This window comes from Rattus norvegicus, chromosome 4 (genome assembly GCF_036323735.1).
Source record: "Rattus norvegicus strain BN/NHsdMcwi chromosome 4, GRCr8, whole genome shotgun sequence".
Lineage (NCBI taxonomy): Eukaryota > Metazoa > Chordata > Mammalia > Rodentia > Muridae > Rattus > Rattus norvegicus.
Window position 1 is genome coordinate 117,579,254 of NC_086022.1, and position 25,213 is coordinate 117,604,466.

Consider the following 25,213-nt stretch of genomic DNA (forward strand, 5'->3'; position numbering starts at 1 on the left):
GAAAACCCAGAATCATTTCTTAGCATCTGCATGACAGCTCACAACCATCTGTAACTCAGGTCACAGGGGATGTAATGTCCTTCCTGGGTACTGCACACATGAAGCACACAGAAATACAGGTAAAACACCCATACACAAATACATCTAACAGGAAGGGTGAGGATGAGGAGAAACAATAATGATGCCTGAAAATCCCTTAGCATTGTTTGTGAGACACACATAGGAGCAACCAGGAACAAAAGAGCCCCACACAGAGAAATAAGGCTTGAAGGTTTTAATGATCTGTGACTGGTGACAGCAGTCTTGCAGGGATCCCCAGAGAAGGCCCTGTGACTTTAGAAGCATTTCCTGTGGACAATGGAGGGCCCCGCTTCATCATACTCTGGCTTGCTGATCCACATTTGCTGGAAGGTGGAGAGAGAAGCCAGGATGGAGCCTCCAATCCAGACTGAGTACTTCCGCTCCGGAGGAGCGATGATCTGCAAAGGGAAACGTGGCAAGTTATGACCATCCGCCCAAGACTGTGTAAGAAGTGGGGTACAGCTTTGCATGCTGTGGCCTCAGATACTGGGGAGCTTCAAAAGTAGGTGCTCAAATGAGCAGAAGCATTCTAAACCATCCAGATCAACACAAGATCCCATATCAAAAAACAACAAACAAAAAATAAACAAAAATGAGCAAGGATGGGTTCGGTCCCCAGCTCCGAAAAAAAAAAATGAGCAAGGAGGGTCTTAGCCCACTCCCGAAAAGGGCAGCCTTTGTGGTCAGAACCAAAGGATGGGAACCGGAGGGCTGGCGTGGTAGCTAAGAGCACTTGTTGCTCTTGCAGGGGACCTGAGTTCTGTTCCCAACGTCCACACAGCAGCTCACACAACCTTCTGTAACCCCAGTTCCATGAGGTACATTGTGTAGGCAAATACACATGTAAAATGAATAAATTTAAAAATAAGTCAATAAGATAACATTGGAAGATGACTAGATTGTCACTCAAAGTATTCTCTACCTTGCCACATCCCATCTCCTCCATAGAGTGAGAGGGTTCCTCTGTCCTGTGGCTTTTGGCTGGGCCATGTGTTACGTTTTCCAATGGTTGCTAGCAGCTATGACACAAACAGGAGTGGAAATGTATTTGCATAGTCGGTCATACTCTCTGTACCTCTTCCCTCTACGAGAAGAGCTTCTCTGTTGGAGCTGCTAGTCCTTCACCCCCAGCCTTGAGATCTGAGGTGGAGGCTTGACCCGAGCTGAGTGGACCTGTAGCTGTCTGGCCGAAGCTGACCTGGAGTAGCTAACTTTCTGCTGACCCACAGCTGCATAAGCAACTATGCTCCTTGTTATGCACCACAGAGATTTTGTAGGTGTTTGTTACTCAGCAAAGCTGACCAATACCAAAATCAGTAGAGCCTTGCTTTGCCCTTGCCTGGGGTTTGGATGCATGGATGCTTTGGGCTCAGCAGGTTCCACTCTCAACTTTATGCCAGTCTCTTAAACCTTTTGAACTTCCGTTGGCAATGGCCACTTATGTCTGGGAAGCTCTCCTTTTTCATCCTTCCCACATTTTAGACAGCTTTGAACTTCCACTCACTTTCTAATTTTTGAAGTGCCTAAAGTGCTTTTGTTAATTTTTTTTTCTTTTTTTTCGGAGCTGGGGACTGAACCCAGGGCCTTGTGCTTGCTAGGCAAGCACTCTACCACTGAGCTAAATCCCCAACCCCTTAATTTTTTTCGAGATAGGGTCTCACATACCCTTAGCTGGCCTTGAATTGCTTGCATATCCAAGGATGACTTTGAATTCCTGATCCTGCAGCCTCTATTTTCTAGTGTCAAGATTACATGTGTATCACCAATCTACCCCTCAACTCGATTGATTGATTGATTGATTGATTGATTGATTGATTGATTGACTGACTGACTGACTGACTGTGGGGGCTGTGGAGTGTGGTGGAGGTATATACAGGCTGGGATGCTTCTGTCGAAGTCTGAGAACAGCCCACTGGGGTCAGTTCTCTCCTTTCATGCAGATCCTGGGAAGTGAACTCAGGCCCTCAGGCTTCGTTGGCAGGGCACTTTTAAAAAATTCTTCTCAAAACAAGGTCTTACTATGTCGATTTAGCTGTCCTAGGACTCACTGTGGAGACAGATTCGCTTTGAACTCAGAAATCTGCCTACCTCTGCCTGCCAAGTGCTAGGACTAAAGGCCTGAACCACTAGGCCTAATTGCTGCTGCTGCTGCTGCTGCTTCTTCTTCTTCTTCTTCTTCTTCTTCTTCTTCTTCTTCTTCTTCTTCTTCTTCTTCTTCTTCTTCTTCTTCTTCTTCTTCTTCTTCTTCTTCCTTCTTCTTCTTCTTCTTCTTCTTCTTCTTCCTCTTCTTCTTCTTCTTTTTTTTTTAAGTTTTTAAGCCCTCAATTCTTAAAAAAAAATCTACTAACAGTAAAGGCCCCAGAAGTCCTTGAGAGATCTCTGTGAGTATTTGGAGACCAGAAGCCAGGGGTGTCACCAGACAAATGGGATCCCTTTCCGTCAAGCTCCCTGAGATTAATTGTTGTCATGAGAGGTATCATGGGGGACATTGCAATCACAGTGGTCAGTAGATCATAGTTTCCTAGCCAAGGTCTAGAAAATGTTCCTGGGAGTTTGAAGTGACAGCCAGCCCAGCCCCATGGCCACACATCCCCTGTCTAGAACTTTCTATCTTTTTTTCCTGGTCAGGCACACGCGCTGTGTGTGTGTGTGTGTGTGTGTGTGTGTGTGTGTGTGTGTGTGTGTGTGTGTGTGTGAGAGAGAGAGAGAGAGAGAGAGAGAGAGAGAGAGAGAGAGAGAGAGAACAAACATATCTGATCTTGAACTCAGTGTGTAGGTAGACCAGGCTATCCTGGAACTCACAGAGATTCACCTATGTAAACCACCATGCCTGACCCAGCAGTAAGTGCTCTTAATGGCAGAGTCATTTCTTTAATCCCAATCACTTTCTTTTCTTCCTTCCTGCTTCCTTCATCCTAATTTTTCTTTCAACTTCTTCAATATTGTCACCTCGAATTCTTTCAATGTCTTCTCGTAAGATGTCTGTGTTATGGACTTAGCCATCCTAAGATTATCTTCATTCTATAGTGGCTCTAAGGAACATCAGCCCAGGAGGATAAAGATGACCAGGAGACCACCAATCTCCAAGGCCCAGTAACATCTCCCACATAGGCAGGTCTTTGTTTATAGAGCAGCAAAAGGGAAGTGGGGTAAGGCCCAACCGACCTTGATCTTCATGGTGCTGGGAGCCAAGGCTGTGATCTCCTTCTGCATCCTGTCAGCAATCCCAGGGTACATGGTAGTGCCCCCAGAGAGGACATTGTTAGCATACAAATCCTTGCGGATGTCAATGTCACACTTCATGATGGAATTGTATGTTGTCTCATGAATTCCAGCTGACTCCATGCCTAGGGGAGGTTACAGAGTTTAGTCAACACCCATGCCTTCAGAAATGTAGCTCATACTGGGCATAGGGCTCACCCTTGTAATGACAGGCATACGGGAGGCTGAGGTAAGAGAGCCGATAAACTCAGGGCCAGCCTGAGTTGCAGAGTGTATATATATATATATGTCCAGCCCTTAGATCCTCCTCCGTTGCAGTTGATCAACTCTCAACTGGATTACAAACTTAGAAACCTTTACTGGTCATGGCCCCATCCATAGTTCCTCATGCCTCAGCTGATGTTTCTCACTGTTGTCCAAGGCACATTTCTGAAGCATCCTACTTCCTTCCAGAGCTTTAAGGAGCTGTAATTCATAGGCTACAAAGTTAACCCTTTTAAAGTTCAGTAGTGGAGTTGGAGAGATGGATCAGTGGTTAAGAGCACTGACTGGTCTTCCAAAGGTCCTGAGTTCAAATCCCAGCAATCACATGGTGGCTCACAACCATCTGTAATGAGATCTGATGCTTTCTGGTGTATCTGAAGATATAGCTACAGTGTACTCATATGTAATAAATAAGTAAATCTTTAAAAAAAAATAAAGTTCAGTAGTTGTTACTATATCTACAGTTGGGCAAGTGCCACCATGATATCAATTTTTAAAGACAAGATGGCCTTGAATTCACTGTGCAGCTGAGGATGATCTTAAATTAAATTCCTGATCTTTCTAGTTCCACAGTCCAAGCACTGGGATTACACAGGTATGCTACCACACCCAGCTCTAGAGCATTTTAATGGCTCTAGAGAAATTCCAAGGCCATGAGCAGCCATTTCCCGTTTCCCACTTCAACTCTCCTCAAGAAAATGGTTTCCTTTGGCAAGTATTGTCATTTAGTCCTTGTCATAGTATTGTCACAGTATTTGCTGGTAACTACAGATCACCATTTCCACATTTAAAGCATTCATTGTTGGTCTTATTACTTTATTTATGGGTCTGAGTATGGGTTTTGTACGTGTGAATAAATGCCTGTGGAGGTCAGAAAAGGGAGTCAGATTCCCTAGAACTGGTGCTATAGGCTGTTAGAAGCTGCCATGAGGCTGCTGAGAATTGAACCTGGGCTCTCTGGAAGGAATCATTTAGTGCTCATAAACGGTGAGCCATCTCTCTGGACCACACCCCATTATTTCCATTTTTGTAGAAGAGAAAGCTGTAGCTTGAAGAAGGTGGTATGACAGTGTGACAGTGCCTGGAGGCACAGGATCAGCATGGAAACTGACACCAGATTCACCTATACCACTGTCCAGACACAGGCCTCTGTGACCTAAATGCTAAGTGATACAGAAGTGGTCTAAAATATCTCCAGCTGTTCCTTTCCTTTCCTTTCCTTTCCTTTCCTTTCCTTTCCTTTCCTTAGGGTTTTTTTTTTTTTTCTTCTGGAGCTGAGGACCGAACCCAGGGCCTTGTGCTTGCTAGGCAAGCGCTCTGCCACTGAGCTAAATCCCCAACCCCTTCCTTCCTTCCTTCCTTCCTTCCTTCCTTCCTTCCTTCCTTCCTTCCTTCCTTTCTTTCTTTTAGACTTTCTCTGTATAGCTTTGGCTGTTCCTGAACTCACTCTGTAGACCAGGTTGGATTTGAACTCACAGAGATTCAGCCACCTTTATCTCCCAAGTGCTGGGATTAAAGGGTCGAGCTATCACTGCACGTCCCATCCTGTTTCTTTTCTTTATTTGATTTATTTACTCTTCTATTCAAAATTATGTTTTTATCTAATAGTTTATGTAATCATTTATGTCTCTTCTTGGGAAAATTTAAGGCAGATAAAAGTAACAGAGTGCCCGTGAGTCCAGGTGTTTCTCTTTCCAAATCCCATCCACTTCTCTGCCCTGCACCCTTCCACCCTGCCTCCTCCACCCTGTACCCTCTGTCCTGCACCCATCTGCCCTGCTTTCTTCTGTCTTATAACTCTCTGCCTTGACCTCCACCCTGGATTGTTGGAACAGCTCTTTCTGAAAGTATCTCTTACCCTTAGAAACTGAGCTTTTACTAGACCTTGCAACCACATTAATAATATGTCTTGAGATGATTTAAAACTATATACTGGATCTGCTGTGGTGAAGTGTACTCAGCCTGTCTAACAATGTCATCAACCTTACTATTCTTAGGACTTTTTATGTAATCTCTTTTTACAACATAAGCTAAGTGCATAGCTTTAATCCTAAACTATGTATGCTTTCATGCCCATGATACAGAATTGTGTGTGTGTGTGTGTGTGTGTGTGTGTGTGTGTGTGTGTGTGTGTTGGTAACTATTTTCTGAAGCAATATGAGGATTTGGGTTGATAATATCTGTGGTGGTTTGAATAGGTTTAGCCCCCTATAGACTTATGTGTTTGAATGCTTGGCCCGCAGGGCGTGACACAATGAGGAGGTGTGGTCTTATTGGAGGAAGTGTGTCACTCTGGGCTTGGGCTTTGAGACCTTCCTCCTAGCTGTTTGAGGAGTCAGTCTTCTCCCGTTTGCCTTCAGAACAAGATGTAAAACTCTCAGCGCTTCCAGTACCATGTGTGCCTGGATGCTGCCCTGCTTCTCGCCATGATATAATGAACCGAACCCCTGAACCTGTAAGCCAGCCCCAATTAAATGTCCTTCATAAGAGTTGCCTTGGTCGTGGTGTCCGTTCACAGCAATGGAAACCTTAACTAAGACAGCATCTGTGTGTGGTTCTGCGTGTTATTCTGGGTTATTTGGGGTCAGCAAAATAACTTCTTTCCCTTGAAAACTGTTAAGGATTTCTATAAAGAATTCCTCATTCCCTTTCCACACTATATGTTCTGTGCTGTTCCGTAAATACAGAGAGAAACTTTTTCTAGGCACTGGCACCAGACAGGCACCACACACACCAGACAGATGACAGACTGAACGCAGGCTACAGACACTGGACAGATGGAAGACAGGGAGAATTCAAATTTGGGCCCACTTTTGGCCTAAACTACTTCAAGAGGAAGATTCTTTTCGTCCTTTAATGTGGAGCTGAATTACTGTCCCCTCTACTCCACACCCTCTGTCCTGCAACCCTCACCCTGCGCTCCCTATCCTCGTCCCATTCTACCTCGGACCCCTGTGCCCTGCCCCCAAGTGATGAGCAGGCTTTGCGGGCAGCACCTCACCAATGAAGGAAGGCTGGAACAGGGTCTCCGGGCAGCGGAAGCGCTCATTGCCAATCGTGATGACCTGCCCATCAGGCAACTCGTAGCTCTTCTCCAGGGAAGAAGACGAAGCCGCCGTGGCCATCTCATTCTCAAAATCCAGGGCTACGTAGCACAGCTTCTCCTTGATGTCTCGCACAATTTCTCTCTCAGCTGGAAGGCGCAGAAATGGCAAAGTGGTTCCTGGGCTCTGCAAGCTCTGCCTTAACAGATGTTCTCCAGGAAACTTCTAGTCTACTCTGAGTCCAGCCTTAGGAAGAGCATAGAACTCCCCCAAAGCTCCATGCTGGGCTAATGTCCCATTCCTCAAAAAGGCTCGATTCTCAAGCCGGAAGCCGAGGGATTTTCTTTCCACTCTGTCATTTTGTGCTGACAATGCCACAGGTGCTCCTGCGGTCCTTACAGGCACATTACGGGGCAGACTTGGACTTACCCCTGATGACCTGACAGAATCTAAAAAAAAATTACTACCAAAAATTCCTACTTAACCTAGGCAAGCCTCATGACCCCGCTCCTTTTAGGTCATTTTATATCATTTGTTCTCGGATACCAGACACCTCCAAGGAGAAAAGGATGTCACCGGTTCTCCAGTACAGCCAAACATTGTTGAAACCCCAGGGCTGCATCAACATGAACACAAGCAGTGGGTGCTGGGAGAAGGGAATGCCTAGAAGGTTCTCCTCCCCAGAGCATCTCCAGGGGGAACCTTCATCCTCCAACTAGGGTGTCTTAACACTGCGGGGCTTCCCAGTTCACCCCAAGACAGCCTAAGGACAGAGCCACAGGATTCCTGCCAGTCCTAAGAACTTCTGGTCCTGGATGAGATGGGAGTTTGAGCTCAACTCTGAAGGAGGAAAGGGGCAGGTACCTGTGGTCACAAAGGAATAGCCTCTTTCTGTGAGAATCTTCATGAGGTAGTCTGTGAGATCCCGTCCAGCCAGGTCAAGACGCATGATGGCATGGGGCAGTGCATAGCCCTCGTAGATGGGGACATTGTGGGTGACGCCATCCCCTGAATCCAGGACGATGCCTGTGGACAGAGAAGACAAACCTTATTTTCATCTGTCTGTTTCTGGGGTCTGTTACTGAATGATTTTCCATGATCATATTTTCTTTCTGGCATGAGTACTCTCAGTTGTGTGTGTGTGTGTGTGTGTGTGTGTGTGTGTGTGTGTGTGTGTGTGTGTGTGTGTTTTCTTCTCCTAAAGGAGAAGATTGGTTTCTAGAAGGCAAGAACTGTCTCAATATCTTGGATCCCTTGAAATGCAGACATGGTAAGGGATACTTGTCAAATTACCTTAAGTCTAGACCTCACACTCTGTTGTTTTTCACATTTAGACTACATCCTTCTCTGAGGATGTCAGAGCCCCCAGAGTTGGAGCTGCCTAACGTGAGTGCTGGGAACTGAACTCAGGTCCTCTGCAAAAGCAGTGTATGCTCTTACCTGTTGAGCCACCTCTCCAGTTGAGTATGCCTATTGTTTGATACAGACTTTGTGGAAAACCCTGGAGGGATGAGTGCTCAGGAAAGCAGTGAACATATGAAAAGAATACATTTTAAACAGCTTTTATTACAGTGCTCAAGTTCCTATTGAGGACTTCGGGCTCTCCTGCCTGCTGGGCATCCTTCTATATGGAGGTCACCTGCTTACATAACCGTCATCGTAGGTTCTGCTGTTCCTGAGGCAAAGGCGTGGTGAGGACATGTGGGTAAGCTGCCTGGCATGACCAGGAAAGGGAAACAGCTCTTGCTGCATGTATCAATTATGGCTTGTATATGGAAATTCTTTCCAACTGTATAAGCAGGCTCACACTCAGCCTGCTCCAAGGGCACTCATTTGTTCTTTCCCTGGTCATGGCGTTCCTTTTGATCTAAGCACGCACCTCTGTAGGAGCCCGACTTGATCCTACCTTCCCTGCTGTAGTGAACATTCTATTGGTAAAGTGTCACGTGGTGTTCGAGTTCACTGAAAAACTGGCTCTGGAAGTAGAGTTCCTCTCCTCCAGTTCAGCTTTAAGTGTGTCTGTCTCAAACTGCCTTCCAAGGCCCTGTCTGCAGATGGGCTGGCCCTGACTCAGCGCAGGAAGAGAAGAGAACAGAAGAGTAAAGGCACCATGTCCATGTGGATAGCTAGAAACTAAGCCACTCCCAACGAAGGTTTCTACTGTTTGTCCCACAGTAAAAAAAAAAAAAAAAAAAAGTGCCTGCAGTGGGAAAGGGAAGCCGGAGGGTCAGCTATGGAGAGAAACTCAGAGACCTCAGCTGACTGCTTCAACTTCCCTGGTCAGTTTCTGTTGGACGTTTCTAAGCTCCCAGTTTGATGATTTCAGGTATCTGCTGTTACTTGTTCTTTTACTCGGAGGTGACTTTGCCCAGGACTCTCTACTGGGGACTCCAGCTGACTGCCCCAGTGGGGCCTCCCTGGCTGATTTCTACTGGATGTTTTGAATATCCAAGCAAACTATGTTTTGTTATCTATTGATCTATCCGTCTCTGGCTATTTATTCTTTTTCTTTCTTTGGTTTGCTATAAACTTGGCACAGACCCTGTCTGTCTTCCTTCCTTCCTTCCTTCCTTCCTTCCTTCCTTCCTTCCTTCCTTCCTTTCTTTCTTTTCTTTTCTTTTTTTCGGAGCTGGGGACCAAACCCAGGGCCTTGCACTTGCTAGGCAAGAGCTCTACCACTGAGCTAAATCCCCAACCCCAGACCCTGTCTTTCAAAACAGAAGGTATGGCCACAACAGATCATTTTCAGGACTGCGAAGGAAAACCTGGAGCCAAAAGAGGAATGCTACTGACCTGTGGTGCGGCCAGATGCATAGAGCGAGAGCACAGCTTGAATGGCAACATACATGGCAGGAACATTGAAGGTTTCGAACATGATCTGGAAGGACAGCAAAGAGGGAAGGACTGTCTGAAAAACACCACAGCGTCTCCTGGCCTACAGAATGGTCTGTAACTTCATTTTTTTTTTCTTTTTTTGGAGCTGGGGACCGAACCCAGGGCCTTGCGCTTGCTAGGCAAGCGCTCTACCACTGAGCCAAATCCCCAACCCCGGTCTGTAACTTCATTAAAGGCAAGAACTATGCCAACTCAATGGTCCTTCTTTATCCCATATCCGCTTTCCACAGGACCTACCTTGGCATACCCCCTCCCCCACCCCGGCCTCCAACTACGGCAGGTCCATTAGGACATTTTGCTGCATTGGTAAACAAGGGGGAAGAAGTATCTGGCCAAGCTGGTCCCTGTGCACAGTGCTCTTACCTGGGTCATCTTCTCCCTGTTGGCTTTAGGGTTTAGGGGGGCCTCTGTGAGCAGGGTCGGGTGCTCTTCTGGTGCTACTCGCAGCTCGTTGTAGAAGGAGTGGTGCCAGATCTAGTTGAGACAAAAGCCAGATAAGCCCTGCAGACTTCCCAGGGGTCTGAAAATATCTGACTGGTGTGTCCATCTTGGAGGAGGGTGGTTAAATGCTACTCAGGACAAGGTAAATCTGGAGAGAGTGGTCAGCCCTGGGGAGTCTCTGATGGACATGGAGTCTATTCCTCCTCTCCACTCATGCCAGACACAGAGCCAGTGTGTGTGCTGACTCTGTCATTTGACCCTTCCTCTCTGTTCCTCTTCTCACTTTTCCCTGTCATTTGGTGCCTTCAGGGAAGCAGGCTGCACTCAGTTCTTATGGCTTCCCGGCTTTTGGTTGTGTTTGGCTGACAGATGGCATTGGCAAGAGGTTAGGCAGTGGAAGGAGAGAAAAGCCAGGGCGTGGCCCATAGACAGACCTCTCCAGTTATCTCACTGGACTCCCAGGACACTGCCTACCCATGCCAAGTCCCCGCAGGGGGCACTGGTAAGCCCAGAGTTCCTATGGCAACTAGTGCTCATCCAGTTCTGGTTGCCTTAATCCTGCTCACACCCCTGTACATATTTCCTCAGTCAACCTCACTAGAAGTGTGTACCGTCTTCTGCTGTGATCCTGGCACATATATGTAGGCCCAGTTCTCATTGCTTACAGGTGACCAGGCTGGTATTTGAGCAGGGTCTCTCCTCGTCAGCACTGTCATCTTAGATTAGCTCAGTCGGTGTTGTAGTGGGCAGACCTGTGCACCATGGGAGGCTTAGTGGGATCCTTAGTCTCCACCCACTGGATGTTACTTGTGGCCCAAGTTTGGTCACATCTCCAGACATTACGTGTGTGTGTGTGTGTGTGTGTGTGTGTGTGTGTGTGTGTGTAAAGCTGTCCCTGCCTTAGAGAAGGTTTCCTCACCCACATAGGTCCACCTAGGTTCTTCAGTGCTCCAAGATGACTAGACAAGGGTCTTTACTTCAGAAGTGTTTGACAAACAGCGTCAGGAGGCTTGGGGTTTTGGTTTCTTTAGCAACAGGGCCAAATCAGACCACTGTATTCACGGGCTTTGCGGGGATGTTAGTAAACACGACAATAGGGGCTGTATATAGACTGGACTTGGTGTCTAGTTCTTCGTTTCAAAGTCTGGAGGGGAGAAAGTCCAAAAGACAAAAATGCCAAGATGCAGCTAAATCAAAGGAAGAGGTGGAAGTGATCATTGTCCGGGAGACTGGAATGGACTGGAAACAAGGTCCCCAGAGGATTCGAGGGTCCCCGAGACACGGAACGACAGGAGTACAGGCCTGGGGCTTTGAAGTCTCACAGGGAGATGGGGGACAGTAACTGGCCTCAGCGGAGGGAAGTGGGGTTGAAATATGCCTACCTCAGCTTCATGTGGGACTGTGAATGTAGGTAGAGCTGGCTTAGCTCTTTCCCAGACCTGCCGGTCGTTTAGAGTGGGTCCAAGCACTACACTTCATTTTTTCAGAGCACTGTCCCTCAAAAGTTAGAAATGTTGCCAAATTAAAATATTTGGAAATTTTATACCCATCTGTCACTAGGTAACATTTTGAAATCTTTCTTTTGTGACTCTTGTCTTTATGGTACTTGTAAATTTTTATCACGTATTCACTTCATCTCCATTGTTAATATTATTACTAAATTTTGTTTTAATTAATTAATTTTGGGACAGAGTCTTTCTATATAGCCCTGGCTTGCCTGGAACTTGCTATGTAGACCAGGTTGGCCTCAAACACTTAGAAATTTGCCTGCCTCTGTCTCCCTAGTGCTGGAATAAAGGCGTGAGCCACTTACACTTGGTTGTTTTTATTTTATCTTGAAATGTGTAATTCTTTTTTTTTAAAGAGTAATTTCTTTTTTTAAAAAAAGGTAGATTTTTAAAAAGAGTGTGTGTGTGTTTGTGTGTGTGTGTGTATCTTGTGTATTTGTGTGTGTGTATCTGTGTGTGTATATGTGTGTATTTGTGTGTGTGTATTTGTGTGTGTGTTTGTGTACGTGTGTATCTGTGTGTGTATGTGTGTGTATATTTGTGTGTGTGTGTTTGTGTATGTGTGTATCTGTGTGTGTATATGTGTGTGTGTATCTGTGTGTATTTGTGTGTGTGTTTGTGTGTGTATCCGTGTGTGTGTGTATCTGTGTGTATTTGTATGTGTGTGTATCTGTGTGTATTTGTGTGTGTGTGTGTATCTGTGTGTGTGTGTATCTGTGTGTCATGCACACAAGTGTAGGTGTCTCCAGAGGCCAGAAGACAGCATTGGATCCCCTGGTGCTGGAGTTATAGGTGTCTGTGGGGCACCTGATGTGGATGCTGGCAGCTGGATACTCAGGTCTTCCTCAAGAGCAGCCTGTGCTCTTAAGCTGCCGAGCCATCTCTCCAGCTCCAGCACTGTGTATTTTTAATGATAAACCTATACTACCTATTTATCAGTCTTTCAATATGTCTCTTGTAATATTTTTGCCATATGTTGTTTGACTTTCAGAGTTTATTTTTTGGGCACATACACTAGAAGTTAGGATTTTTTAGGAAGTCAAATCTGTTATTTTTTTTCTTCTATGACAACTTTCACCAGAAAGCTTGACTAAATGTTTACACCTACCTTACTGTATCTGTATCTTTGAATTTTTATATTTAACTTTTAGATTCAAATGATACGTGTTGGAGACGTGGTATGAGGTAAGACTCTGCATGTGTAAATAATTACGTGGCTACCTCAGAACAACCACCAAATTCCCATTCTGTCTTCCTTTTAAGACGTACCATGTAGGGGTTGGGGATTTAGCTCAATTGTAGAGCGTTTGCCTAGCAAGCGCAAGGCCCTGGGTTCGGTCCCCAGCTCCGGAAAAAAAAAAAAAAAAAAAGATGTACCATATATACACTGTCCCTTCTGTGAGAAAATGTTTTGTTTCTTATGTTTCCAAATTAAGTTCTGGGCAATGTGTGTGGATAATGAGTGTCAGTTCCAACTCCACACGTTGGGATCACACTAAATCAATGTCCAACTTAATTTTTTTTTTTTCCGGAGCTGAGGACCGAACCCAGGGCCTTGCGCTTGCTAGGCAAGCGCTTTACCACTGAGCTAAATCCCCAACCCCCCAACTTAATTTTTAAAGCACTTTTGTTGAAAAGGAGGTTTGATCTGAGATGGAGGTCTTATTCTGTGACCCAGGCTGGCCTTAAATTCACAGCAAAGTGCCAATCCTCCTGCCTCAGTCTCCTAAGCTCTGGGTCTACAGGCATGAACCCCTGTACTTCAAAAGAAAGTTGCTTGTTTTTAGATCTCCAGCTTGCAAATGAAGACACTAAGGCTGCGGTTTGTACACACGCTTCTTTGCCTGTTCCTCTCCGCAGTGCGAGAGCCGTCACAGTACAGCCCAGCCTCTCTGCAGTGCGAGAGCCGTCACAGTACAGCCCAGCCTCTCCGCAGTGTGAGAGCCGTCACAGTACAGCCCAGCCTCTCTGCAGTGCGAGAGCCGTCACAGTACAGCCCAGCCTCTCCGCAGTGTGAGAGCCGTCACAGTACAGCCCAGCCTCTCCGCAGTGTGAGAGCCGTCACAGTACAGCCCAGCCTCTCCGCAGTGTGAGAGCCGTCACAGTACAGCCCAGCCTCTCCGCAGTGTGAGAGCCGTCACAGTACAGGCCAGCCTCTCTGCAGTGCGAGAGCCGTCACAGTACAGGCCAGCTTACCCTGAAGATGGAGAGGAGCCGTCAGCATACCACAGTAAGACAAATACTAGGAAGGTGCTGCTGACATTCCCCTAGTGATGTCACCATTGTCCCACCTCCTGCGTTATCTCATAAAACAAGTCAAAACAAAACCACCAAACCAACAGCAAACATGAGAAACTTCCAGAACTCCTAGCATATTACTTAATATTTCATCGGAGAATCGAATTCTACATCAGCAGTTCCCTCGCCTGATCACATGGAAGGGCAAACAGGAGAGAGACCAGATCCTCAGAGGCTGCTAGAAAGCGTTAGGGACAGACAGATTATGTGGATAACTAGGACAAGGCAAATGTGGGAAGCCACTGCCGTGGTCCAGGAACAGAGGCTAAAGGTCCAGGCTGGAAATGAATAGGGAATGGGAAGGGGAGGAGGAAGGCTATAGGACAGGCACACACAGAGAGGGTGTGGTCTGGGAAGGTCGAGGTGAGCTATCTCTCTATTAAACACACTGGAGGCTTCGGATACCTTCTCCATGTCATCCCAGTTCGTGATGATGCCGTGTTCAATGGGGTATTTGAGGGTCAGGATCCCACGCTTGCTCTGGGCTTCGTCCCCCACATAGCTGTCTTTCTGGCCCATTCCCACCATCACGCCCTGTGATGAGAAAGAAAAGGAGAGATAAGTGAATCGTTGGAGGGGTCCGCACATAGAGATTTAGTCACTGGAATGTTCCCAAAGAAGAGCTGAGGAAAGGGAGCAGGAAATGGAGGTGGGCGTGACAGGAAGAGGAGGTGGAGGTTCCTCATGGGCTTTTCTGAGAGAGAACAAAGCCTATCTATATATTCAACCCCCCTTATTTTATACTCTCTGCTGAAAGAGAGAGAGAGAGAGAGAGAGAGAGAGAGAGAGAGAGAGAGAGAGAGAGAGAGAGCGCTCAGTATAGTTCTTTCATTGAAGTTCCTATACAGCTCACTCCTGGTGGATCACAGTCTTGGGTCCAGGGACCACACACCTGATGCCGAGGGCGGCCCACAATGGAGGGAAAGACAGCCCTGGGAGCGTCGTCTCCTGCAAAGCCTGCCTTGCACAGGCCAGACCCATTGTCACACACAAGGGCGGTGGTCTCTTCTTCACACATGGTGGGCGCGGTGGAGAGAGCTGGGGGCTGGAGCACCTTTAGGGTGGAAGAGAAAAGAACGGTTGTCAAGTAAGACAGGAGATAGTCTTTGTGGCTCTGCGTCTGAGCAACTGGGTATATCTGGTCTTTGCTACTTTGTGGGTTCTTCTTTTTCCCAGTCTTTATTCCCTTCACTTTCACCCTCTAACACTCAATAGGAGAGAAGCAGGGATAGAGTGGAAAGAGAACCTTGAATCAAATTTCTTTCCTTTTGCTTCTTCTTTGACCATCCACTGCCCTAAATGACCACCAGCCCCACCTCCTCGGTGCCTTAGCACTTAGGTACCCTCTGAAAAGTTCCTGGAATTCCAAACCTCACATAACTGCACGCTTCTGCTAGAGCACAGGGCAAGTCATGATCGGCTGCTACGGACAGTTCAAACCAGCCCACATCCCTACACTGGGATTAAAATGAAAGCACTTAACAAAATTTCTGTGTTTTTAAAGAAACAAAAATTTTCTGAATTCTCAAAAATGTCACTACAACTGGGGCTCGGTTCTAGGAGACACATAGTTTCAGCCTCATTGTCTCTGGACGTTGTGTCTCATACCCCCATTTGGCTGTTAGGCACTGAATAATGCCACCCTACATTCATACAGAATGTACATCAGTATCCCAAATGTGGCTGGGTTTAGAGATGGGTCTTTACAGAAGGGTTTAGAAGGAGGTCATAAATCCAATATGACTAGTGTCCAATATGGCTACTCCATAGGGTGGTATCTGTGTAAGAAAAGAAGATTAGAATACAGATGTATGTGGAGTGTGGACTGTGTGAAGACATGGCCAGAAGATAGTCATCTCTAAGCCAGGGGAGGGTCCCGAGGAGGAGCCAACCTTGATGCCTCTTGACCCTCAAGCTCCTAGTGTTCAGGATGGCTGGAAAACAAGTTTCTGTCCTTAAAGGCCCTCATCATCTGTGGCTTGTGTTATGACAGTTAACTAAGTAACGCATTTTGTTTTTATTTGATTTTAGTTTTTGAGAGAGGGTCTCACGATGTATACCATGTATATGTCTGTGGAGGCCAGCAGACAGATTTGGATTCCCTAGAACTGGAGTTCAGAGTGGTTTTGAGCTGCCATGTCAGTGCTGGGAACTGAACTCAGGTCCTCTGCAAAAAAGCAAGTCCTGTTAATCACTGAGCCGCCTCTCCATTTGCAGGGTCTCACTATGCGGCCTTGATTGGCCTGGAACTCTCTATGTAGTCCAAGATGGCCTCAAACTCACAGAAATTGCCCTGCGTCTACCTCCTGAATGCTGGGATTAAATACACATCATAATACCCAGTTTATTATCTTTAATTTTAAAGATGAAATAGCCACAACACTTTCATTCAGAGAATTGTGAGAGTCCTTAGCAGTTATTAAACAAGTTGAGAAGCTTTATAGTATACCTAAGGCAGGATTAGTAGTTATAAGAAAAAAGAACTCTTACAAACCAATAAGTAGACAGCCCAAAGGAAAAAGAAATACTGTGAGAAGTCAGTTGACAAAGAAGGAAGGTAAAGTCCCTCCAACTGAAGACTCCCAGCCTCTCTGGCAAATCAAGTAAAATCGTGTGTGTGTGTGTGTGTGTGTGTGTGTGTGTGTGTGTGTGTGTGTGTATGCGCGAGTGCATGTGGCATGTGTACAGATATGTGCCCACGTATGTGCATGTGTGTGGGTCAAGAGACAACCTCAGGTGTTATTTCTCAGGTGCAGTTTTTTGTTTTTTTGAGATACAGTCTCTCCGTGGCCTTAAGCTCTCCAAATAGACCCGGCAGCCTGACCACTGAGCACTAAGGATCCAAATGTCTCTACTGTCTCCGTTATGCATGGAAGGAGAGAAGTTCTACAGACAACTGACTGACCCCAAACAGCCTTATGCTGAGGCCAGACGAAAAGATTATGTCTTGGGATTTTGTTCAGAAGATCAAGAAGACTAGACAGGGTCAGAGCAGAATAATTTGGGGGCTGGAAGGGTGGCTCGGGGGTTAAGAGTACTAGCTGGTACTAGGAGGTTAAGAGTGAAGCTGCTCTTACAGAGGACCTGGGTTTGGTTCCCAGCCCCCACATGGGTGCTCACATCGTCTGTAACTCCAGTTCCGGGGGAACTCCTGGGACTCAGGCATGAACATGATACACAGACAGATACGCAGGCAGGCAGAACACTCATCCACATGAAATCAAAGACTTAGATAATACACTACTACACATGTGTACAACGGGGGTGTGCGTGCTCTTTGGCATGAGGTGGAGCTCAGAGGGAACTGGGGAGTTGGTTCTCTCCTTCCACTTTTATGTGGGCTCTGAGGATTGAACTCAGACTTGGGCAGCAAATGTTTTACTCTGTGAGCCATCCTGTGAGCTTAGCCGTGTTTAAAACGATCAGAACGGAGAGCCAGCTTAATAATGAGAAGTTATTGAATAAGTTAGTTGGCTGTGAACTGCTAGAAAAGTCCACCCACCACCCAGAGGAGAAAGTGAACTACCTAATGTCAGGAGAAAGGTGTCAGGTTGCTTCCGTCACGCTGTACCCAGTGCTGCCAAGTTTGGCTTTGTGTGTGTGAGTGTGTGTGTGTGTGTGTGAGTGTGTGTGTGTGTGTGTGAGTGTGTGTGTGTGTGCGTGTGTGTGTGTGAGTGTGTGTGTGTGAGTGTGTGTGTGAGTGTGTGTGTGTGAGTGTGTGTGTGTGTGTGTGAGTGTGTGTGTGTGTGTGTGTGTGTGTACATATGAATGATTTTAAATGTTATATATACTCTATGTGGCCCATGCTTAGGGCAATTCTCCTGCTTCTACTTCCCAAGTGCCGAGATTACAGGCATGATTACATCTAGCAAAATGTATTTTTAATGTAATCTGATTTTTTAAAAGACTTGTTTATTTATTTTATGTATGTGAGTACACTGTAGCTGTCTTCAGACACACCAGAAGAGGGCATCGGATTCCGTTACAGATGGTTGTGAGCCATCTGTAATGGACCTCTGGGAGAGCAGCCAGTGTTCTTAACCACTGAGCCATCTCCCCAAGCCCTATTTTTAATTAACAAGAAAAGATTTTTTGGACTGGAGAGATATCTCAGTGGTTAAGAGCATTTGCTGCTCTTACAAAGACCCAGGTTTAGTTCCCTGCACCCACAACCACCCATAACTCCAGATCCAGGGGATCTAACACCCTTTTCTGAGCTCCTTGGGCACTGCGTGTACATGGTGCAGAGACGTACATGCAAGCAAAAACACATGTACACATAAAATAAAAATAAATATTTTAAAATCTTTACCTCGATTTTACAATTTATAGTATTACCTACTTAAACCTCAAAAATAGCCCCGGGACAATATATTTTTAAATCCCATTCTGTTGACTTGACAGTCAAGACTCAGAAAAGTTCAAGAACTCAGCCAGAGACCTCTTAGCTAGAAAAAGCGAGTGCACGGGCCTGGCATTGATCCACGACAGGTGTGGAGCCTGAGCCTGTGTTGTACTGCCCTCCCTCGCCATAGCCGTGAAAACGACATAACTTCTCCTTGTATGGCATTTTCCTTTTGCCTCCTTCTCTTTGGCAGCTCAGGCCTTCACACAAAGGGACCTCTGTTTCTTCTTCCTCTGAGCTCTTTCTGCAGCAGGACCAGGCTTACTCTTACATATAACTTGGTATCTGGTACACAGTAGGTGCACAATAAATGTTGATGAAGTGGGCCTCCTCCTAGACCTGTCTGCTCTGTGCCTGGGATACTCAAGCACTCCGCTTTCTCTCCCCAAGCTAGTTGTCCGCTGCCTGATCTAGTAAGCACGATCCTGAGGGGAAATGGGCCTTAAAAGGCAGAAGGAGGCCATGGGGTAAGGCCACACTTCTGTGGCTATCTTCTCTAGGGCCCCTCAGCACTGTACCACTGTGTGGTTTATTTTTTATTTATTTATTTTTCCTTGTTTTTCGGAGCTGGGGACCGAACCCAAGGCCTTGCACTTGCTAGGCAACCGCTCTACCACTGAGCTAAATCCCCAACCCCCACTGTGTGGTTTATTTATGCTTCAGGCGCTTCTGACTTTTGTTCCTTTTTAACTTTGTTTTAGATTTTTTGAGTCAGAGTTCTCTGTTACAGGTAGCTTCTTTCCACTCACAGCCATCCTCCTGTCTTAGTTTCTCAAATGCTGGGATTATAGATGTTTTGCCACAAGCCTGGTTTCTCTTTGATGCCTCTCCTTTTGACAGATCTCATGTACCCCAGGCTGGTCTTGAACTTCTGATCCCCCTGCCAGCCGGCCAGTATTGGATTAAGGGTGTGTGGTGCCTGTACTCAGTTTATGCAACTCTAGGCATGGAACCCCAGGGTTTGTGCACACCTGGGTATGTTCTCTACCAACTGAGCCACATCCCGGCAGACTCCCGTTTGGCTTTCAGTGATCTTTCATCTCCTCCCTGGTTTCACCAAATCCTACCCCACCCAGCTCAGCCCCCCATCCCTCAGGCCTGGGCTTAGCTTCCTAGGCTTTCTGGCCACCAAGGCATCCACAGAGCAACTTCAAACTGTTAGCACTCATCCTTGCAATAAACCACTTTTTAAAATGTCTTTTCCAGATCTCTTCATGTTTATGTGTGTGAGTATTTTGCCTGCCTGTATGTATGTATGTATGTATGTATGTATGTATGTATGTATGTATCTATGTATCTATGTATGTATGTATGTGTATCAGAAGTGTACAGTGCCTGCTGAGGTCAGAACCCCTGGAACTGGAGTTACACACGTGGCTGTGAGCTACCAGGTAACTGCTGGGAACCCAACCTTGATCTTCTGCAAGAACACTGAGCGTCTCCAACCACTGAGGCGTCCTCCAGTCCCAGAACCCCTTTCTGTGGCAGAGACAGAGGCGAGGTAGGGCCCTGAAGGCAGACGGGAGAGCTAGAGGCCCAGAAGGGAGGTGGGCCACCTCCTGCCATGTATCTGTCAGGGGGGGATTCTTGACCCTCAGTCATTTGTGGCTGATTGGAGCATAGCATCGGATCCAGAACCGAAGTAGCCATGGTTTTCAGGGGTCGCCGTGGCTTTGCACTCATGGAAAGCTGTACAGATTGTCGTGGCTGTTTCAGCGTGTACCTCATCCGCACCTCACTGAGAAATTCTCACAGTTAGATCACAGCTCTTGAGTTTTATTCTCACTCCAAAGCAGTCCTGAACCAGACAGAATGAGTACAAAGAATTGGCTCCCTCGCTGATCTCCCTGTGGACCTCAACTCAGTAGGAGGACAGGGGTGTGAGAATATCCTTGCCACTACAACGGGACAGGTTTGGCCCTGGTTGTCTCACCTCTCCTTATTGACCCTTATCCTCCCTGGGACTCTGTCTCCCAGCTCTGCCCCATTTCCCTCCTTAGACTCCAGTTTCTTCCACCTGTCATCCAGGAAAACAATTAGGGTCTGGAAAGAAGGCCCTGGGGTTGGGGATTTGGCTCAGTGGTAGAGTGCTTGCCTAGCAAGCGCAAGGCCCTGGGTTCGGTTCCCAGCTCCGAAAAAAAAGAAAAGGAAAAAAAAAAAAGAAAAAAAAGAAAAAGAAGGCCCTGTGGTAAGGGGCACTTGCTGTGCTTGCAGAGGACCTGAGTTCACTCCCAATCACCCACACAGTGGCTCACACTGTGACTCCAGTTTCACAGGATCCTATGCCCTCTTGTAACCTCTGAGGGTGCCCGGCACACACATGGTAAATAAATTCAGGCGAAACATCCTATGCATAAAGCAAAACAAATAAATCCTTAAAAACCATAAAAAATACTTTCCAAAAAAAGAACATGGGTTAAACATACATAAGGGTATTAAAGGGCTGTGCAGATTTTAACACAGGACATGCAAACTCTGGCCTATTTCTCATAGATTGAACGTTAAAATGCTTTTTATATTTTCTGAGTGGTTGAAGGTAGGCTTGGTAGATGGCTCAGTGGGCAAAGTGCATGCTGTGAATGTATTCGGACATTAGCTTAGATCTCTTGTTCCACAGAAAATCCAGGGTTGCTGCCAGCTCCCCCGAAATCCCAGTTCTGGGCAGATGGAGCTGGGAGAACCCCCAGAGTGAGCTTACTGGCCATCCTGCCAAGCTAGCAGAGTCAGCTCCAGGTTCAGTGAGAGATTCGGTCTCAAAAATAAAATAGAAAATGCTAGAGGACACCAAATGCCAACCGATCGATGACCACCACAGGCATACATGTGCCACCATAAGGGCGCATGCACATATACCTGCACACACGTGTACACACACACACACACACACACATACACACACATACACACACATACACGCACATACAAACACGAACATGCACATGCACACACACATAGACACACACTTACACATATACACATATACTAACACACATGCCTGCAAATAAGAATAAAAAGTTAAAAATAAAAAAGAAGCGTATTTTCTTTTTAAAATGGTTGAAGGAAAAGCAATGGAAGACTAATAGCTCCTGATCTGTGAAGGTTATGTAAGATTCAGGGTTTGTGCCTATGAGTATTTATTTTATCCCTCTGCCAGACTGCCCTGCGGTCACTATGTAGCTGAGTGCAACCTTGAATTCCCTGCTCCTCCTGCCTCCGCCCCCAGAGCTGAAATCACAGGAGTGAAGTCCTAACTCCTCTGCAAATCATCTCACTGGGGCCCAGGCACAGCAGTCTCTGCCCTCGTGGCCCGAGATTCCTTTTGTGGGCTGAGGGTGGTGGTGACAGACCTTCAGACCTCCAAAGCCTAAAAGCTGGCCCTCTGGGCATCTTCAGAAAATTCTGCCACCCCTTTTCCTCAGGCGTCACAAGTATAAAATGTTTTATTAGCCTCTCAGGCTTCGCTCTCAACACTAACTCCTGGGATGGAGCTTAGCCCACTGAAAGAATTCCCCTCGATTCCAGAAACCAATGGCTACGGAAAAACCAATTCATGCCGGTTTCCCAAGACCTTCCCATTTTAGCAGAGAGTTTCGTCCCTGAGAAGGAGGGCTCTGGGTGGTAGGATTTCAAAGGACACTTTGGGTATCTAGTTGGAGTGAGGGCTTCGGGTGACATGTAGGCGCCTGCCAGTTTGCCCTCAACTGACTGACGTAGAAACATGCTGCTGTAGTTGAGTGTATCCCAAAAGCCCTATGCTAAAGTTTTATTCCTGGGGGTCGTCTTTAGAAGGCGGGGCTGAGTCCCTCGGGTGTTCCCTTGAAGAAGGCTGTAGAACGTGGCTTTCCCTCACTCTTGTCTCCCTTGCCTGTGGAGTAAGCAGTTTTTCCTCTGGCCTGCATTCCCATCAGGACTTGCAGGCCAAAGCAACCGGATCAATTTGATCACAGACTAGAACCTTCAAAACCAGCAGCTAAAATAAACCTTTTTTTGTTTGTTTGTTTGTTTATAACTTATCTATCTCAGGTGATTCACTATATGGATAGAAAGGTCCCTGACACACACATGACCAGAAGGGCTAGCAGAAAGGAGTCATTTCTCCCACTTGTCACAGTGGGAGGCCAGTGGCACTCTGAGTTCAGGGAGTCTTTACCAGAATCATAGCTGGTCATACAATTAAACATGGTGGTGCCTAGTTCAGTCCTAGTACTTAGGAAGCAGATGAATCTCTGTGAGTTGAGGCCAGCCTGGTCTACACAGGGAGTTTCGACCAGCAAGGGCTACATAATGAGATCCTGTCTCAAAAGAAAAACATGACTTCTGGTTGGAAATATTTCTTATTGATGGATTGGTTGATGGACCGGTTTGCTGGCTTTCTGTTTTTGTTTCTGTTTATTTGTGGAAGTGTCTCATGTAGCCCAGGTTGACCTTGACCTCACTACATGGTTGGGATTACCCTACCTCTAGATCCCCCCAACCCCCAGTGCTGGATCACAGGAGTGTATAATCACATGTAAGATGGCTATACCTACTCTTCTGCTCCTCATCCAGCCTCCCACCCAGGGTCTCAGTTCAGCTCTTGGCTAGACCCTTCTTCTGACCTCCAGATGTGTTGATCGAGCTCTATGAAATGTATGCAGCCTGTGGTATCTAAGCCATTCCGCCGGGATGACTGACGACATCAGCTCTGGCTGGAGCTATACTCAGAGAGGCATTCCACCCTCGCCAGAACCCAGAGCCTCGTGCTCTCAACATTCCCTCCTAACTGACCATAGCCCTCTTTGACTCTCCCTCCACACCACCCACACGGTGGTGGCACGTCTGCCCTGTGCCAGTCTTCTCAGCCTCCAGAGCAGTCCCTCCACAGGATAAACTCTTGCTGTTCACTTTAACCCCTTCTGTGCTACCCCACTGCTCCTTTCTTACACTTAGCATCTAGCAACCGTAGGACCACCTATCCCTCTAAAGTTCCTAGGCCTTGAAATCTAACTGGAGTGGAGTGGAGGCTCTCTGTGCCCCCAGGCTTCCTTTTTTATTTTTGACCGGGACTGTCCTCTGGAGGACTCAGCTCAGGCACGATTCCCCAAGGAAGCCTTTCCTCCCCGCCTACAGCTTAAATGAGGAGCCTCTCCTGGGCTTTACCCTTTCCCACATTTAGATACTCCATTGCGATTCTATTTTTTTTTCTCTCTCTCTTTTTTTTTTTTTTCGGAGCTGGGGACCGAACCCAGGGCCTTGTGCTTGCTAGGCAAGAGCTCTACCACTGAGCTAAATCCCCAACCCCGTGATTCTATTTTTAATCATATTTTATTTTCATACAGTATTTCATAAAGTTTGGGCTAGCCTTAAACTTACTATGTAGGCAAGGATGACCTTGAACTGATCCTCTGGTCTTTCCCTCTCAAGAGCTAGGAACATAGGTGTGCGTCATCACACTCCCCATGATGATGCTTAAGCTTGAGAATGCAAGGCTAGAGCCTAGCCACATTGGGCTGGGAGCTATACTCTACACATTTAGTCCTCACTAGGGAGGTATTCTGGGTACTCACGCTATTGGGCGAGCACATGGAGGTCACTTGGTAACGCTGGGTACTAAGCTGCTGGCCTCCAAGACCTGACCCCAGTCTGCTCCACCTGGATACAGCTCACAAAAGTGGTGGGGGCCTGTGCATGTGCACACATGTGTGCGCGTGTGTGTGCCTGTGCTTATGTGTGTGTATGTGCGTGTGCATGTGTGTGTGTGTGTGTATGTGTGTGTGTGCGTGTTGCAGGGATGGTGGTCTTGACATGTTACTTCATAGCTGGTGTGAGTCGCTTTGTTTTGTTTGACACAGAGTCTCTCACTGAGGCCCAGGTTGTCCTGGAACTCACTAAGTAACACAGGCTGGCCTTGAGCTTTGGGCAGTTTACCTGCTCTGGACTCCCTAGCACTCAATACAAGCATGGGCCACCATGAACTGCAAGTGTGCATCTTTTAGAAGAGCTGCTTAATTGCCCAGAGCCTCAGTGACCTAATCAGAAGAGAACAAGTTAGCTGCCTTGTAGCCCTAAAATGTAAGAAAGCCACAGGGCATTTGCTTCTCCCTCATGTCTGACTTTCCTCATCCCACGATGACCTTACGGCTTTCCCTCCATTCTCCTCAGCTAAGCACAAATTGGAGGAGAGAGAGAGAGAGAGAGACCATCCAAAGCCAAATGCAGGATGTCCCTTCCTATTCCCGATACTGGTAGCTCATGGATACCAGGGCCACTGCTGTCTATGGCCTGAATACCCAAGAGGAAGCTGCTTTTTTGAGGTTTCCCCTAAAACAGGCTCCTTGACATGCTGACCTTTGGTAAGGAGAATGGGACATGTCCCGGAGGAGCCATACCGTGGGGCTCCCGAAACTGTCCTGTCCCCAGGCTGCCCCATGCATGACCAGAAATACCCTTTCCCATCAGGCAGCAGTGTGTTCCAGGCACCACTGCCACCAAGGGCCTGACATGTCATCTGGGCCAGTGTCATAGAAACCAAGCGAACCTGGAGTTCTACAGGCACGCAAAGCCTGGCTGACCCCAAAAGGAAGAGGCAGCAAAAGGAAGGCAGTACTCACCAAGGGTGTGAGAAGTCCTTCTCCGAGAGACTGAGGGCCGTGGTGTCTTTGGCAGAAATACCAGAGCAATATAAAACCCCCAAGGCGGATCTTCTTTAAACAGAGTCCCTAAAAAGGCCAGCTGACGGTGTGGTAGCAATATTACCATATAAGGTGGGTTTTTTTTAATAAACCAGCCTTGCGGGGCGTGGATGGAGGGTGGGTAGAGTGAATTATCATTTGAAAAATGTATGCAGAAGGATTCGGTGGTAACAGACTCTGGACCGTGGATTTGTTCCTTTTAGGCCATACTTGTATAAACAAAAATTACACCAGGCCTTATAAGCTGTCCAGAGTGAGGCATGACAGGGCTGTGCTCCGGCAGAGAGAGCCATACCAAGAATGGCAGTGGCCTCCTCTGTCCCGCCTCCTTCTGCAGGCCCTCTGCCTGCTGCTTCAAGGTCTGCCTGAGGCACCATGCTGGAC

General features: G+C 46.9%; 1 protein-coding gene across 2 annotated transcripts; it reads right to left on the bottom strand.

The window, feature by feature from the left end:
• Window positions 1–259: 259 nt before the first annotated feature.
• Window positions 260–25,126, bottom strand: Actg2 (actin gamma 2, smooth muscle). Of its 2 annotated transcripts, XM_006236728.4 has the most exons (9): window positions 24,749–25,126; window positions 14,646–14,807; window positions 14,159–14,287; window positions 9,870–9,980; window positions 9,405–9,489; window positions 7,476–7,637; window positions 6,569–6,760; window positions 3,247–3,428; window positions 260–479 (listed from the first exon to the last, which is right to left on the bottom strand). In XM_006236728.4, the coding sequence occupies exons 2-9, from the start codon at window positions 14,769–14,771 to the stop codon at window positions 336–338; spliced, it is 1,131 nt and encodes a 376-aa protein (XP_006236790.1). In that variant the 5' UTR covers window positions 14,772–14,807; window positions 24,749–25,126; the 3' UTR covers window positions 260–335.
• Window positions 25,127–25,213: the final 87 nt, after the last annotated feature.